General features: G+C 37.1%; 2 protein-coding genes and 1 long non-coding RNA gene across 4 annotated transcripts; 2 read left to right on the top strand and 1 right to left on the bottom strand.

Annotated features, from left to right (window-relative positions):
* The first annotated feature begins 1,371 nt into the window (after nucleotides 1-1,371).
* rassf1 (Ras association domain family member 1) lies at nucleotides 1,372-7,772 on the top strand. 2 transcript variants are annotated; one of them, XM_016671687.1, is made up of 7 exons: nucleotides 1,372-1,744; nucleotides 3,420-3,889; nucleotides 4,551-4,708; nucleotides 6,389-6,493; nucleotides 6,745-7,033; nucleotides 7,110-7,225; nucleotides 7,327-7,772. In XM_016671687.1, the coding sequence occupies exons 2-7, from the start codon at nucleotides 3,598-3,600 to the stop codon at nucleotides 7,474-7,476; spliced, it is 1,110 nt and encodes a 369-aa protein (XP_016527173.1). In that variant the 5' UTR covers nucleotides 1,372-1,744; nucleotides 3,420-3,597; the 3' UTR covers nucleotides 7,477-7,772. The 2 variants fall into 2 exon arrangements, with proteins under 2 accessions (XP_016527173.1, XP_007552110.1); XM_007552048.2 differs by having other exon boundaries at nucleotides 1,375-1,744; nucleotides 4,551-4,675.
* Nucleotides 7,773-9,177: 1,405 nt separating this feature from the next.
* tusc2b (tumor suppressor 2, mitochondrial calcium regulator b) lies at nucleotides 9,178-12,716 on the top strand. Its single transcript, XM_007552036.2, has 4 exons — nucleotides 9,178-9,348; nucleotides 11,243-11,489; nucleotides 11,825-11,945; nucleotides 12,231-12,716. Exons 2-4 carry the CDS (start codon nucleotides 11,341-11,343, stop codon nucleotides 12,294-12,296), a joined length of 336 nt encoding a protein of 111 aa, XP_007552098.1. The 5' UTR covers nucleotides 9,178-9,348; nucleotides 11,243-11,340; the 3' UTR covers nucleotides 12,297-12,716.
* Nucleotides 12,629-14,140, bottom strand: LOC107836312 (uncharacterized). Its single transcript, XR_001662194.1, has 2 exons — nucleotides 13,945-14,140; nucleotides 12,629-13,894 (listed from the first exon to the last, which is right to left on the bottom strand). It is a non-coding gene; the product is annotated as an uncharacterized LOC107836312 (long non-coding RNA).
* Between the last annotated feature and the right edge of the window lie 2,051 nt (nucleotides 14,141-16,191).

The following is a 16,191-nucleotide window of genomic DNA, read 5'->3' as shown; positions in this document are numbered from 1 at the left end:
CACACACACACACACACACACACACACACTCACACTCACACTGGGGCTCTGCAGACATCAACATGCTCATTCATTCAGGAGTTTCTTCTCCTTTCTGTTAATGTACTTTATGTTTTTAATGTGTTGTGTTTTTTTTTACAAATACTCTTCCGTCACATTTCAGAAGTAATTTATTGTGTTTGGAATTTTGCATTTTGTTAATAAATAAATGGTCTTATTTAATCATTTGAAACTAAGATTTTTATGTTTCTCTCATTAACATGAGCTGAAGTCACATGGACACATTGTACACTGGCCTCTAGAGTTCAAACTCTGTAATAAAACCTGCTGAATGAACACAAACATTTTCTGCAGCATTAAAGAAAAGTGAATAAAGGGCTCCCAAACCTTTCAACGAACTTTCTGGGGATTAATAACCACATGGATCAGGTAGTTTATCTATAATACTTAGAAGAGAATTTTGTTAGTTTTCCATATTCCAAACCAACTCGAATTGATAAAAAGTAATATTTTTTTCTATAATTACAACTGATCTAAGAAAATATATCCTCCTAACTTTTGTCTTGCAGTCTTGTCTGAAGCAGGAGTTCAATTCTGAATCAAAATTCTGTCACAGCCAAAGCAAACGAATATAAATGAATAAAAACAGTATCTTAAGATGACAGGTGATCTTCTTTTGTAGATGGGCTTAGAAAAGCTCAATCCCACACAATAAATACTTTCTTCTACCACTGCTGCTGCTGCTGCTGCTGTTTTTAAGAAATGTATTTGGTTTAAGACTTTAAGTGTTGGAGGTGCAAATAAACATAGCCACTGATGAAAGTCTGATTTGAATGTAGAAAATAGGAAGACCACGTTTTATTTTTCATTGGCCATATTTTAGCCTGAGGGCTTTTTCCTCATTGTATGATTTCCACATATCCTTAATCAAAGATTTAGCAGCCTGCTCGCATGAAAGTAGGCGATTTGGAAACAAAAATGTCTCCTCCTGTTTTACTTACATGCAAAATGAACTGTGTATATTCTACTAGATTACGTTCAATTTAATTCGTAAATATTGCATTTATGTATTTTTTCTTCTTTTAAAATAAATGACATGAACCCTAAATTAATAATAACAATAGCAGACTTTATTTTTAATGCCCTTTATAGCTGTAGATCTCAAAGGGCAGAATAAATAAATGAATAATTAATTAATTAAATCAATTTTAAAGAAGCATTGTTTACTCACAAGTGTAACCATGAAACAAAACATAATCTGCAATTTAATCAAGTTTATTTATTTATTCATAGACAATGAAGTCCCGAATTATCTATAGACACAGTGAATGGCTTTAATTTAAATTATTTTTTATAAAGTAGAATAAAACATCAGAAGCTTAACACCGTGCTTGTCTCCTCAGCCCCATCATGTCTGTGTGGATGTGATGTGTGCAGCAGAGGGGATTCCTCCAGCAGCGCTTCTCTTCTCTTCTCTTCTCTTCTCTTCTCTTCTCTTCTCTTCTCTTCTCTTCTCTTCTCTTCTCTTCTCTTTTCTTCTCTTCTCTTCTCTTCTCTCCGTCCACTTCAGTGCCACATTTTGGCTTAAGGGATAATCCCAGTCTCACAATGTGCATGCGCAAACCCAAAGTGCGCGCAGGGAGATGAGGAGGGGGACGCTTCGCTGATAACTCCAGGACAAAAAAAAAGTGCGTCTATTATGCAGATATCGCCATCGAACCGCTGCGTGGATGAAGTGACCGAGGTAAGGGGGGTTTCTGTGGACAGTTAGTCAGGGTGTCTGTCCGTGGGATTTTTCCCCTCTCTGTCCCGTTTCCAGACTCTGAGCTGCGGGATTAGACCGCGTCGTCTCGGGCTGCTTTTAACGATTACATGTTCGGTCAGTGAATAATTTATCGCGTGAAAAATATTGCAGGCTCAAATCTGAGCTGAGACGGTAATAAACAAGTTATGACACCATGTAAGCTTAAATGATGTCGCTTACAATGAGTTGTTGTTGCCCTGCGTGGATAATTGCACCGTGCGGTGACCCACTTGGCAAACACAGCCCCGGGTTGTTCTTATTCTAGTCACAATAAGTTTGCTCCAAAGAGAAAATGCTGCTGTATTCTCCATCTTAATAACAGAATGCTGTGGCAGCGGAGAAATAATGAATTTATGCTTCCTTGAGAAACAGAGTTGAATTTGCTGCATTAATTGAGAAATGTTTTTTTTTTATTATTATTCATTTTATAGAGGAAACCACACCCCACCTCAGCCAGACTCTTAAATCTTTCCTACACCTGCTGCAGATAGAAAAAAAAAATCAGATTTTCAAAACCTTCTGAATTTGCTTTGTCATTTGTGGGTTTTTTTTTAAATCATTTATATTATGACTTAATAAATTATGTGCTCTCATGAATGATAAAGTCAGCACACAAAGCCTTGCAAAAGTATTTGCACCCCTTGAACTGATTTTCTTCTCTTTTTGTAACCTGATGGTTTATTGCATTTTATTGGGTATTTATAGACAAACATATAGAGTCGTTGTTAAGCAGAAGGAAAATAATTTTTGAACTTAAAAATGTGTTTTTAAGTAAAAACCTAAAGGTCCTTACCCTCTTTTGGGGTGTGCCTCTGCTTGACAAGTTTAGAGATTCAAATTTTGCACATTCCTTTTTGCAAAATAGCTCAAACTCAACCAAATTGGCTTTGCGACATGTGTGAGTATAATCTTTCAAATACACATCAGTTTATTGCTGGCTGTTTCAATACATCATTATGTTTAATCTAAAGCATTTTATTGCTGTATGTTGTGGATATCCTTCTGGAGGCTGAACTTCCACAACATTCTCACGTCTTCCCCAGGTTTCCAGGGCCGGACTCTGTGTTTTACAATACCTATGTTACCATCAGCTGTTCAGTTTTCTGCCTGAGTTGGAGTGACTCAGTTGTCGTCGCTCCTGTTTGCTACATTTTGCAAATAACAGCGTAAATACTGTCTGAGGGGATAGATCTGGATTATGCCCATCATCTTGTCCCACATTTTATGTAACCGTGTGATTCCTGGCATCAGATGACAAATGTTAATCCTTTGTCAGAAACAGATTTACATTTGTTCTTTATGTTAACTGTAGGTGCAGTGACAGTCCTTTTAATCTTTAATATCAATTATTTTGGACTTTTATATCAAATAAAGACACAAAGACAGTTTATAACAGATGCAGAATTTGACTGCAGACAAGCCAAAGCTTCATAGTCGCAAAAGTTGTGATTGAGATACAGCCTAACGAGTTACATTTGATCGAATATTTGTGACAGATTAACAAATATGTGATGTTGTATGTACAATTTTGACACTGTATATTAGAGAAAAGTTGCTTTATCAAAATCAATTAAAGTTTATTTATTTATTTATTTATTTATTTAATGTCTTACAGCTTCAAACTGTGATGCTACCTGACTCTGGGAGGGGACTGAATCCAAAATGACGCTTCGGTGTGATGGAAAGGTGTAAATCCAACTCTGCTGCCTCCTCACATGGCTCCACACACACCTGCCCGCCCTCATGGACACCCAGTGTTTGCATGATATTTCAGTTTCTGCATCGAGGACAGGATGACTAACTGTGAGCTGATCGAGCTGAAGGACCTCAGTGTGAACGATTCCATCGAGCTAGCCGCTCCACCCGCACATGTCTCCTCAGCCCCTGTCAATCCGGGCCAGCCCGGCGCTGGCCGCGTCGTCCGTCTGGTTGGAGACAGCGTCAGCATCGAGGGACCGGTCCGTCACCTGGGAGAGGGGGCGGTGGGTCATGACTTCCAGCCCTATAGCTACACACACCTCAGCTGGTGTGACCTGTGTGGAGAATTCATCTGGGGTCTCTATAAGCAGAGCTTACGCTGTGCCAGTGAGTACTTCTTCTAATTCTGATCTATTTGAAGCCTGAGTCTATTTTAATCTGACCAGCAAAAGTGTCAGATTTTCAGGCTTCAAGCGAATTGAAAGCCTGACGCTTTACATCCTGTTTCCATGTTGTTTCGAAGCTTTTGAGTTATTCTGCTGGACCCGATCCAAACAAACGTATAATTGATGTCTGCAAGTAACGGCTGCTGAATACTGCAGTGTCTGTCTGTTTATGTAGACAAAACTTGGCTTTTATGCTGGTTCTGTTCTATTTTAAACAGTTTTGAACAAGAATTACGGCCAAAGTCACATGGGAAATGGACGTTTATTGTCATTTTAGGCTGTTTCTGTTTTATTAGTGCCTCAGGATGTTAGATTTCCTCTCCACGCCGTTTACCCTAATCAGTTGGAAGTTCTGGCCTGTTTCACCTTTCAGCTCAGTGTTTTTTGCCCATATGGGGCCTAGGGATTGTCCTTGCTTCTCTGTTTTCTTTTACTTCTGGCGTTTCTGTTGTACTGTCAGTCACATTCGGTCTCACTCACAGAGGTGGCGGCTTAGTGGGACAGTACAGGAACAGATAGTACGACACACAGATTGGCACAGTTAAAGCAAAACAGAGGAACCAAAACCACACCTTCTTTTGATATCCGTGTCTCTCCTTCAGACTGCAGCTACACTTGTCACTACCGCTGCCGACCGTTTATCCAGCTGGACTGCAGCACACAGGGGAGTGCGTTAACGGAGAGCGCAGACTACAGCGAGGACTCCATTGAGACGGACACAAACGTGGTAAAAAGCGAGACCACTCGTCAAAAAAGAACAGTAATGCACCTTGCAAAATAACATTCACCCATTAAATGTTCACATTTTGCCAGCTAAAAACTTTTTTATGTGTTTCGTCTTGATGTTAGATTAACAAACGGTAGTGCATCATGGTGAAGTGGACGGAACCTTTAGCATAGTTTCCTATTTTTTCTTTGTAATGTAAATTTGAAATGTTTAATTTCTATTCAACACTAATCACCTTTCACTGCTCTCACAGTGCCATTATTATTATTATTATTATTATTATTATTATTATTATTATTATTATTATTATTATTATTATTATTATTTTAATTCCTTAATGAGTTGGATTTTTCATTTACTTTTGAGGAATGTAACTGAGAAAAACGAAAAAATTGATTATGCTTGAATAATCATATGTGATGATAATAACTGACCAGTTTATTTACTGTGTAATAATAAATAAAAAAGACGTATTGTCGTAAAGTGGTGTTATATTTTTAAATATATATTTTTACTCTATGAAATCTGCTCTTAGTGTCGTCTGTGACTATGCATACAAGCTTAACTTCAGCTCTTTAGTTTTGAGAAACAAACCCAGCATTTGGTTTGTTGAAATCCATCCAGATACTTAAGACGTGTATTTTAAACAAATTAGGTCACTTTCTACGGTTGTGATTAGTCTTTCATTCCCCTGCTGGGATTAGAACGGGGGCCTTTTTGAGAAGCTGAGCATATTCTGGAACAAGAAAAACCGGGGAAAAAAGTTCAGTTTAAAACTAACAAAGAAACTCGAAACATACACTTCCATATGAAAGAAAAGTCTTTCTTGTTGCTGTTTTTTCTCCTCTATTGGAAATTGTAAGGAAACTCTATGATACATCAGGTTTGAAATAAAAATAGAACATTTTGAGAAAATAATATCCTAATTTAATAAATTATAAATGAGATTTGAGTGTCTTAATGAATGTTTTTTGGTTGTAGAGCAGACGTCCCAGGGACCTTTGCTTCATTTCTTTCTCCCTTTACTCTCCTGTGTGATTACTGTCAGTGAACGCCACTGAAGCCACATCTTAAAAGAAATCTAATCTTTAGATTTGAGATCATAGTTAATAAATACATTACTACTAGGGTGAATTAGGTATGCAAAGGGTGTATGAGCTGGTGACTCTGAACTTAAAAATACATTTAGGATTGAATTTTGATGTCCTGAGACTTTAGATTTATTATATTTAATTCTTGATAAACGCTTCATCATAAAGGTAATGAATCAAAAAATGAATCCTCAAAGTTTTCTGTGCAGGTTAAGAAAATAACCTGGGGTGAAACTTTTGCTCACTGGCCGATTGAAGCAAATCTGACGGAGGATCAGGGTGGAGCTGAAGGAGACACTGAACGGCAACAGAGCGAAGAGAAGACAGATTAGTGAGAGTCTAGAGAAAATCCTTGCAAAATAGTGGTGACAATAATAAAAAAAAACATACTTGTCCAAAAATCTCACTGGGAGAAGTTAACCAAGTACTTAATTTTACTTTCAGGGACCAAACTATTATTTACAGGCTTACATCTTTCTTTCACAGATGTGCAACCATGAGCCTTCAACATAGTTATAGTCTTTCCTATTTTACGTTCTTCTCTGTTGCATCCCTCCATCCTTGATTCTCCCCAACCGATTTCCTTTGGCGTGACTTGCTCCAACATTTTCTTCCTTTTCAGGATGACCAGACTGAGCCGGGTAAACAAGAGTTAAGTGTCGGTAAGATTCAGCAGAAGGTGAAGGAGTACAACGCTCAGATTAACAACAATCTCTACATGGTGGATGTGAGTGAATGTTTTTGATGCCATCAACAAGCTTCTGGAATAATTGTGGCTGAATTTTTTACTACATTTCTTTTTGCAAAGTTGGCAGAAGTTCTTTAGCTCAGCTGTATTTATGCATAGTTGTGTTATTATTATGCCGAGGATGTGTTTATGTGAACTTCTGGACAGTTTTTACATCATATTTTTATAATTTGCAGATTTGTCTCTATAAATGACAGCCTCTAACTCTAGTGAATCTGTGTATCTAACAGAATAAAGATGGGACGTACACTGGTTTCATAAAGGTCCACTTTCAGTTGCTCCGGCCCATCTCCCTCCCACCTTCTCGGAACCAGAGCTGGACAGAGGAGGACGATCAGCAGGGAAGGCTGACAAGGCGGCGGACGTCTTTCTACCTCCCCAAAGACGCGGCAAAGCACCTTCACGTGAGCTCGGAAACCCGAGTGCGAGAAGTCATCGAGGCGTTGCTCAACAAGTTCACTGTGGTCGACAATCCGGCGAAGTTTGCCTTGTTTGAACGTGCTGAGAAGCAAAGTCAAGGTTGGATTCCTCACATCAGGATTTTATTGAAACAGAGAAGAAAACCATTGATTATCTTTTTTGTGCTTTCTTGTAGTGTTCATGCGCAAGCTGTCTGACGACGAGCGCCCGCTGTATTTGCGCTTGTGTGCTGGCCCCAGTGAGTCAGTCTTGAGTCTGGTTCTGAAGGAGAATGAAACAGGGGACGTAAATGTGAGTCTTCTGATCAGATATGAGGATGAGTAGACTCTTTATTTTTCTTTATTTTACAGTTGGTTTGAGCGATCTTAAAACACAATGCCTTTCCTTTGCAGTGGGATGCCTTCAGCTTCCCAGAGCTGAACAACTTTCTGCGAATCTTACAGCGCGAGGAAGAAGAGCACGTGCGGCAGATTGTGAAGCGATATGCTCACGCTAGAGACATGATAAGGCACGCAATGGCCCGCGTAACTACCCCTGGTTGACAGAGAGTCAACCTTGGAGTTCAACATTAGGAATAACCTTTTCATGCCACGGAAATGGGAACCTTTACGGGTGACAAAAAAGGGAAGGAGAGAGCTCAGGCATTGACAGTGTTTCAGATTATAGTTTGTTAATGAAGCAGGACTACATGTGTTTACATTTAATGTGAGCTACTGAAAACACCAGACCATGCTGTCTTTTATCACATACTGGCACTTTAATAAAGCTGTGATTTAGAGTTGGGTATGTGTATTTATATGCAAATTATCTAATAAACTGATCACAATAAATTACCGGTCATGTGATGTTAAGTGTATGATCCTTTCAAAGTGTATGTGTTGCTGCAAAGTTTTCCCACTCGCACATTTCTTCTGCTTTTTTTTTTTTTAATTACAACAGTGTTTTACATCATTAATGAGGCTTTAGTAAACATAACTTGAGTAAATAAATACAGATTGTAATTGAGTTCATGTACTGTAATTAGGGGAAAATCTACCCAAATCATCCTGACCTTAAGAGAAAGAGTTTTTCACCCATAAACCTAAAATCTGGATGTGCCACAACAGCTACCAGCGTCTGAATCACACATTCCAAAAAGTTCCTCTTGTGTTTTGTCAGTCTACATAAAAATTTCCCAAGTAATGTCGCGATGGTTTTTTCGCCAATGTGAGACAAGTCTTTGTGTTATTTTCGGTCAGCAGCGGTTTTGACCCTTGAATTTTTCTCATGGATACCAATTTTGTCCAGTCTCTTCCTTATTGGTGAATCATGAACTCTGACATTAGCTGATGCAGTTAAGTTCTGTGGTCCTTCGGACTCTCGGTTCTTCTGAGACCTCTTGGATGAGCCATTGCTTTCTTGGAGCAATGCTAGCAAGCCGGACACTTCCGGGAAGGTTCACCACTATGTTTTCTCCATTTGTGGATAGTAACTCTTATTCAGGCTGGTTGGAGTCTTAATATCTATGCTTCCATATAGAGGAAAACAAATTAAACATTATGTTTTGAGACTTTTGTGACACCAAGGAATGAATACAAAAATCTGGAATTAAAACTAATTGTAATAATGGTATGTTCAAAAAAATACAATTTAAATATAATGTAGGCACTGATTGCTCTAAATTACATTTTAATTTTAAGTTATATATATATATATATATATATATATATATATATATATATATATATATATATATATATATATATATATATATATATATATATATATTATTTTATTTTATTTTTTTTAATTGAAAATGTATTTACAATTTGCATCAGTCAAAATTACATGGAAATAAAATAAATATGCCCAGAAACCTAGAAGGAACATCTTGGGACTATCTTCCCCACAAAGCAAAACAAGGTGATTGTGATACTGAATTAAAAGAGGAACTTATTGTCCTGATTTTATTAACACGGGAATTGCCAACAAATTGCTTCACATCTATAATGAAAAAAAAAAACATTAATATAAATTTTCATAATTGATGATTAGTTTGGTTTCTCTGAATTTATTGATCCAAGCACTCAGGTAGAGAATATGACCAAAATAGAACCTATAGTTTCATGAGACAATTATATGTGTGACCATCTTTCTACACCAAGACATCTGTCTTTGTTATAAGAAGAGGACATCTCAATGGAGCTGGTAAAAAGAAGAAGCCCTGCGTTTACCCCTCCCGTCCACATGGTGGCGGTAACTCACACAACAATACGGGAAAGGGCAGCTGAAGAAGCAGTACCGTTAGCACAAACAGCTAATGTAATAGCTGTTGATGTTACGAGCTCTTTGGTCGTTGGTGATATTGACAACTCATCCGGACAAATTCATCAGAGGAATATTTGCCTCTGTGAACACAACGCTCTTCGGTTTAGGTAGGCTTACAACTAGCCTGAAACTACCAGCAATAGCTGAGAAATCAGCTAATGTTAGCTTTCGTCAACGTGGGTGAACGTTATGTTTAGAAGCGTGTTGACCTAGTAAGTGCTAGAAAGAGAGCGCTGGTTGTCTTTAGATAACAGCGATGGGAGCTCTCATGACATTAAAGCTGGTTTACTTTAAGTTTATAGAACAGGGTCAGTCTCTAACTGTTTTGATAAAGCAGCTAAATAAGTTAGCTACTTCTTTGCCAATGTTAAAGACGTTTATTTATGTTGTTCATCCTTCTTCGAAGCACGTAACTTGTATTTTATAACCATATCTTTGCTACATTGCGTGGCATTACACAGACGGTTGTCGGTGCTTTGCTCTCTCAACAAAATATGGCTTTAATAGGTTGCATTGTCACGCTTCTTGGGCCGTCTGTGATTTCTTGGCATATTTACAGCAACCCTAATGACTTCCTCTTGTGCCTTTTGTCTTATCCATGAGGAAAATAAATTAGAGGCAGTGCTAGGCGATTGGAGTTTTATTAATATGTGCTCTCTACATTGTATATTGCTTTTACTTACTATATATTGTGATATATTGACTGGTTGCAAAGAGAAAAATATAAAAATATATGCCTAACATGTTGTTTTTTTTCTTTCCTTTTATGTTTTATCTTAATCGGTCAAAGATGAAAATTTGAAGTATGATACCTAAGAAATAAGAAATAAAACACTAAAATATATGATCCAAAAATGTTGCACAAAATATCATTTATATATTGTCATTACAGTATCAGTGTCTGCAATATTCATGTCGCAAAGGACTATTTGAAGAGCAATAATTGTTGATTAATGTATTCCAAGTACTATGAACTTGCGTTTCACATGCTAATGTAATAGTTAACCGGTTGGATAGAGTCTCACAGCAGCTGGTGTTCACACCACACACAAACAGCATTGACATCTGAGATGAGAAAAGAGAGGAAAAAAATAGCCAAATATAACACTCAACATTGTAATCATAATAATTATCATTATTATAGTCATTACAAGAACTAATGTTAGCTTTTCTAGAATGCCTTTAAAAAAGTAAGAGTATTTTTTTCATTATTTGTGAACTTGTTGACAACATACAAAAAAATACCAGAAAGAAAGAAGAGGCACCCTAACGGGAGAAAAAGAAAACTGTAGAAATACAAAAAGTGAGATAATCTGCCAACATATGTTTGCTTCCAAATTTTAAAATCAGTGCAAAAAGCATTAAATTGGTACAAATGTCTTACCAGGTAGTGTGTAAAACAGAAAATCAAATAAAAAATGCTTTTTGGGAAAGAAAAGGAGTAGCAGAAACTAAAATGTTAGGACAGGCAATTTTCCTTTTTATCATTATCAGAGACAGGAATGTTCAGAAATGTCAACAGAAATGTTGACACTTCCTAAATATTCTGTTTACAGACCCTAATTATTAATTAGGGTCTGTAAACAAACCCTAATGAAACAGTTATTTTGTGTTGGAAATTTGGGTGTGAGCAGTGTTTGTGTTTTTAGGCAAACTACCACAAAAAAAACAATTTTAATATTCTTTTTCTTACTTTCCAGCTAAATATTGACAGTGGTGTGTGTCTGTGTGGACTTTTGAGATTTGCTGCATTTGCACTCTTGATGGAAGCAGCATCTGTTTTGCTTCTGCAACTTGACTTGGTTGCAGAAGGATATATTGTTTTGGATGAACATTCAGTGGCTGGCCTTATTGTGTTATCATGACCAAACCACTCACTTTCACTGATCTTTATCTGATCCTTTAGTCTGTAATGGTTCTGTTTTTACAGAATAATTTTGTCCTTGGTGTGCTTTCTGCTTCAAATGAAGCATTTCAATCCCTTTGTTTTTTTTCCTTTAGCTATTCCACTCTGAAGACCCAAATTACTCCAGTACGAGAACAGTGAATCACCACTGGTTGCCCTCTGACTCAGGGAAAATAATGTGCTGCAGCTGAATATGGGGGGTAGTGGCTCCAAATCCAAAGGATTTTGGCCTTTCTCTGGCTCAGGCAGCGGGGATGAAGCAGCCAAAGATGGAAACGAGCAGTCACTGGCAAGAGTACGAAGTTTCCCTGGCGCGACTCCCTTTGTGTTTACCAGACGAAGGTAAATATATGCTTGGTGTCCATAAATGTGAGGAATCATAATGGAGTCATAAACTGAGTTGGATTTTATAGTCAAATTAAAGTGAGTGCAAATATTGAGAGTCGATATTCTTTTATTAAAAAGTACAGTAAGCTGATTTTTTTTAATGACCTGGTATAAATAAGTTGAGCTAATATTTCTTTTTCTTGCTCTGAGAAAAACTGATTATGTTTTCATTGCAGTCACGTGTTTGAGATGGAGAAAAAAAACTATGTTGATCTTAAGAAATCGACTACAAGGCCAATACATGTATGTGTAAATATTGCCATGTTTTTTTGTTCTTTTTTTTGCTGCAGCTCTATGTACTTCGATGAGGACGGTGACTTGGCCCACGAGTTCTACGAGGAGACAATTGTGACAAAAAATGGACGTAAAAGAGCCAAACTGAAAAGGGTTCAGAAAAACTTAACACCTCAGGTGGGAGAATGTATTATAATCAAATGAGAATTCACTTGTATGCACCATGCAGACTTTCCCTGACTTTTCTTTGAAGTCTGACCTGTCTAATTTGATTCTTATTTTTAATTCTAGGGACTGTAAATTTAGTGAATAGCTGAGGGAGGAAAATATATATTTTTTTGCCTTGCTGACCTTTGATCAGAGCTTATCAAAAGAAAATTATCCAATTGATTTGTGCATATTTAGTAGACACCAGTTCAGTTGTTGCTGCAGGTCATTTAAATTCCCTCTGTGTCCTTTCAGGGAATTGTAAAGCTGGACTTCCCGTGCATCCATGTAGATTTCCCCGTTATCCTCTGTGAAGCCTGACGGTCCTCGAGGGACTCGAATGAGCCGCTGAGTCAGCTCCGTCCCGGTTTTCTTCTCTTTCTTTCCCCCTGCAGATGGAAGCCGGAAACATCTCCTAATAACGTGATCTCCCAAATTATCTGAAGCCCCTGCGCGGAGCGGCTGATGCATCGTGTGCCGAGCCTCTGCATGTGACCTGTTTGTGGCTTGTGTGCAGTGAGACGCGGGATGGACCGCCAGTTGGGATGGAGAGGAAAATCCCAATCCTCTCATTTCATGGAGTTCTTGGCTTGCGTGCATGTCAGTGTGGATGCGTGCAGACAAAGGATGAAACCTTTTAAGAGTTCTAAATATTTTTTTGCTGAAGGTTGTTTTCTTGTATGATCCATTGAACTCAATGAGTTTAGAATAAAAGCAGCACTTGTTATGGTCTTATCTAAAGTGGGGAAACCTGTCTGTGCACATTTTAGTTTGTTGTTTTTGACACTATTTTGTCTTGCTTTGTTTTGCATGGAGCAGGAGGTTTGGGCTGCAGCCTTTGTGAGTTGGCAATCAGTAGCCACCCAAACTAATCTAAGGAAGGATTAATATCATGTTGTAACATTTGAAGAACTTGTTTCAGTGACTTCATACTACACATGTACACAACGGCATTGAGTCAAATAGGAGATCAGATCCTGTTTTGTTTTTTTTTTCTTTGCTGTTTATTTCACATTTAATTTATTAAAACAATTTTTTTAATTACAAAATCAGATGTTGCTCTGTCATGTTTCTGTTTTTAAACGACTGAATCTCAAAAGGTTAGAATAATATTGAGAAATGTTTTTTTATGTAATTCATTCATTTAATCAAGAGAATCCTGTGTATTAATTTATTACACAGCCATATAGCCCAAGGATTTATTTTTCCACTATTTCTGATGACTATGCCTTGCAGCTCATGAAAACTAATTTTTCAGCATTTCAGAAATTAGAGTATTATACACAAATACTGCAAAGTATGTCTATATATTACAATATTTACTGTTTTTTTTTTTTGTTTGTTTTTCCCCATGAACTACTGCGTCAATGCAGAGTGGCATGGAGATGATCGGGTTTCTTGAATAGTAGCATTGTTGGGTTTGGTGTTTCTTGTGGTTCCTCTTGACAACGCACCGTAGATTCTCCACGGGGTTCTGGTCAGGGAAGTTTGCTGGCCCATCCCGCACAGTAACACCAGGGTCATTAAAACAAGTATTGGTACTTTTGGCAGTGTGAGTGGGTCCCAACTTCTGCTGGAAGATGAAATCAGCACCTCCATAATGGCCGTCATGAGAGGGGCTCTGAGTCTCCCTGGTTGGTGTCTACTCTGACTTTGGACTTAATGAAACGGAGTGGGTCAACTCCAGGAGATGACATTACTCCCTAAATAATCCCTGACTCTAGAAGCTTAACACTGGAACTCAAATAACTCTCCATGTTTTGTCCAGACTGGGGTCTTACTTTCCCATTAAGTGCAAAATCGACTTTTAATTTGAAAATAGGACATTGAATCACTGAGCAGAAGTCCAGTCCTTTTTCTCTTTAGTCCACGTAAGAATCTAATGTTTTTCTGGTTAACAAGTGTTTTCATGTGCTTTTCTTCACAATCCTATTCCAACTGTGGTCATCCCTGTCGCAGCTTTTCCTACCCCATGTTTTCCTTCCACTCAGCTTTCCGTGAATATGCTGCAGCACTCTGTCGACAGCCAGACAGCTTACTAAGGAATTATGTTTTTGTGACTCACCCTCTCTGAAAATGTCGTAACAGATGTTTCCTAAGGGTTGTGGAGGCAATGATATATTTGTATTTCAAAATTATTTCTGTGATCTGGCCCATNACAAAATACAGATGGACATTAAATACCACTTATACCTGATCAAATTTAATTGAAAATCATGTCTCTCTAAATGATTCAGATAGAGGCTCTCTCACAGGAAGTAAAGTGCAACTTTTATTAATGGTAAAACAAAAGCTTAACCTCTCCTAAATAAAGTAGCATGCATCTCCTGGAAAACAGTCTAAAATAATGCTCTTTTTTTTTTTTATTATTATTATTATTTACTATAAAATTAAGCCAACATGATCTCAGATAACCCAAACAAAACTCACTGCACTGATATTGATTTACCAAAATACAAAGGGAGGGCATGAAAAATGCTAAACACCCAATGATTCATTGGTATGACATGCATGAGGTAATCATCTTTATAAATGTCCCTCTAATTTAAGACTAAAGATTACTTTTCTAGAATGTCATCATAAGTAAAGTACGAATCAAGGATGGACTTACTTTCACCTATGGCTAAAAGTGAAATGTAAGTAATGATATATTTTTCTTTTGCATGTGTTTGTAGAGGTCAAAGAGAGGAGGAGTTTCCTGAGTATTTAAACAGCATGGTGAAGGGCTTCAGGGCAGAAGGACTTGCTTTTTGACAGAGCAGCTTCAACTGTATTTATCTGCTGTAGAAAGTAAACAACTATTCATCTTGACTGAGTTTCTTCAGAGGCTTAAAGGGGAACGTGTTGCTGGTAAGACACATGATCATGACTTCACTTCAAATTATCTAGTTAGATCTACAGTCAGGGTCTTTAGGCAGTCATACAAACTAATTTCATTCTGAGTCCTCTGTGAGCAGCCAGCAACTTTAGCAATGACCTTTTATGACTTGCGCTCTCCTTGTGAAGGGAGTCAATGACTTCCTATTGGACAACTGTCAAATCAGCAGTCCTCCCTGTAATTCTCTGGTCAATAACGTAGCATTTTTCTACTAAAACTACTTTTTGTAAATGTGTAATATTTTTGATAAACTGTTTTTTACGTTGTAAACCATCAAAACATAAATTAACAAATATAACTAATGGAAATATATAAATCTGTGTGTAATAAATCTAAATAATCAACAATTTCAGCTTTTTAATTAAATATATGAAGTAAATGAACTTTTTGATTATTTTTTACATTTGTGAGATGCACCTGTATCAATATATTTGTCCCATAAGATTTTGGAATTACCAGAGATAGCTAAGAAAAAAAAAACTAGACAGTTTTGTAAAAAAATAAAAATAATAATAATAATAAAGTAAAATAAAATACTTCTGTCTTTGTTTTTTTTAAATTTCACACTGAAATGTGTTAAAAGGTTAAAGGGAACATTATTATGTAAAATCAACTTTTAAACAAATATCAAATGAAGATAACCTGATCAAAAACAAAGATGCTGTACAACAATGACGTTTTCAGCTATTCATTGGAATGTAAGTCAATTAGATTTAATATAGGAAAAGTAAATGTTCTTAAACCTAAAACCTGGTGCCATCAAGTATATATAACTGGCAATCAGTCTTTTTTTCCCTGTGAGTTTTAACCCCTTTCTTTTCTGCAAAAGTGTTTTTATTCAGTCACAAAGACAACCTGTTTAAGGTTATACCACAGTCAAAGACACTTCAAAGACATCTGGATGCTTTCTAGTGGAAGTGAAACATGTCTGTGTGTTCTTTTTGGTCACCTGTGGATTTGGTCTTGGAACTTTCCCATGTTTCCCATTTGTTTCCAGTCTCTATATATTTTTTGATGTAGCAGCAATTTTGGTTGGCAGATCAACAGTGGTGGGAAGGTTCACCGCTGTTCCATGTTTTCTCCATTTGTGGATAATGGCTCAAACTGTGGTTTAGTGGGAAAACTCAGGCCTAAGAAATCCCTTTTTAACCCCTTACGACCATATGACCCTCATTGGAAGACTATAGAGCCATAGCTGCAGACTCTTGTTTCAGAAGGGGAAATAAAATAAAATGAATGTCAACCGTATTGTAGCTTATTCATATGCTTTGTTTAAAAAATTTAAATAAATAAAGTCAACAAGGAGAAACCAGTTTTGGTGACGTGTTAAAAACAGCA

This window comes from Poecilia formosa, unplaced genomic scaffold (assembly GCF_000485575.1).
Source record: "Poecilia formosa unplaced genomic scaffold, Poecilia_formosa-5.1.2 Scaffold2, whole genome shotgun sequence".
In the NCBI taxonomy this organism is placed as follows: domain Eukaryota; kingdom Metazoa; phylum Chordata; class Actinopteri; order Cyprinodontiformes; family Poeciliidae; genus Poecilia; species Poecilia formosa.
This window is presented reverse-complemented; position numbering and strand designations above follow the sequence as displayed.

What these genes read in the sequence shown, in the direction of transcription:
- rassf1 (XM_016671687.1), top strand. Translation starts at nt 3,598, where the DNA reads ATGACTAACTGTGAGCTGATCGAGCTGAAGGACCTCAGTGTGAACGAT. An exon ending in GCAGAGCTTACGCTGTGCCA is followed by an intron (nt 3,890 to 4,550) that starts GTGAGTACTTCT and finishes TCTCTCCTTCAG; the next exon opens with ACTGCAGCTACACTTGTCAC. An exon ending in CCACTCGTCAAAAAAGAACA is followed by an intron (nt 4,709 to 6,388) that starts GTAATGCACCTT and finishes CTTCCTTTTCAG; the next exon opens with GATGACCAGACTGAGCCGGG.
- tusc2b (XM_007552036.2), top strand. Translation starts at nt 11,341, where the DNA reads ATGGGGGGTAGTGGCTCCAAATCCAAAGGATTTTGGCCTTTCTCTGGC. An exon ending in TTTGTGTTTACCAGACGAAG is followed by an intron (nt 11,490 to 11,824) that starts GTAAATATATGC and finishes TTTTTGCTGCAG; the next exon opens with CTCTATGTACTTCGATGAGG. An exon ending in AGAAAAACTTAACACCTCAG is followed by an intron (nt 11,946 to 12,230) that starts GTGGGAGAATGT and finishes GTGTCCTTTCAG; the next exon opens with GGAATTGTAAAGCTGGACTT.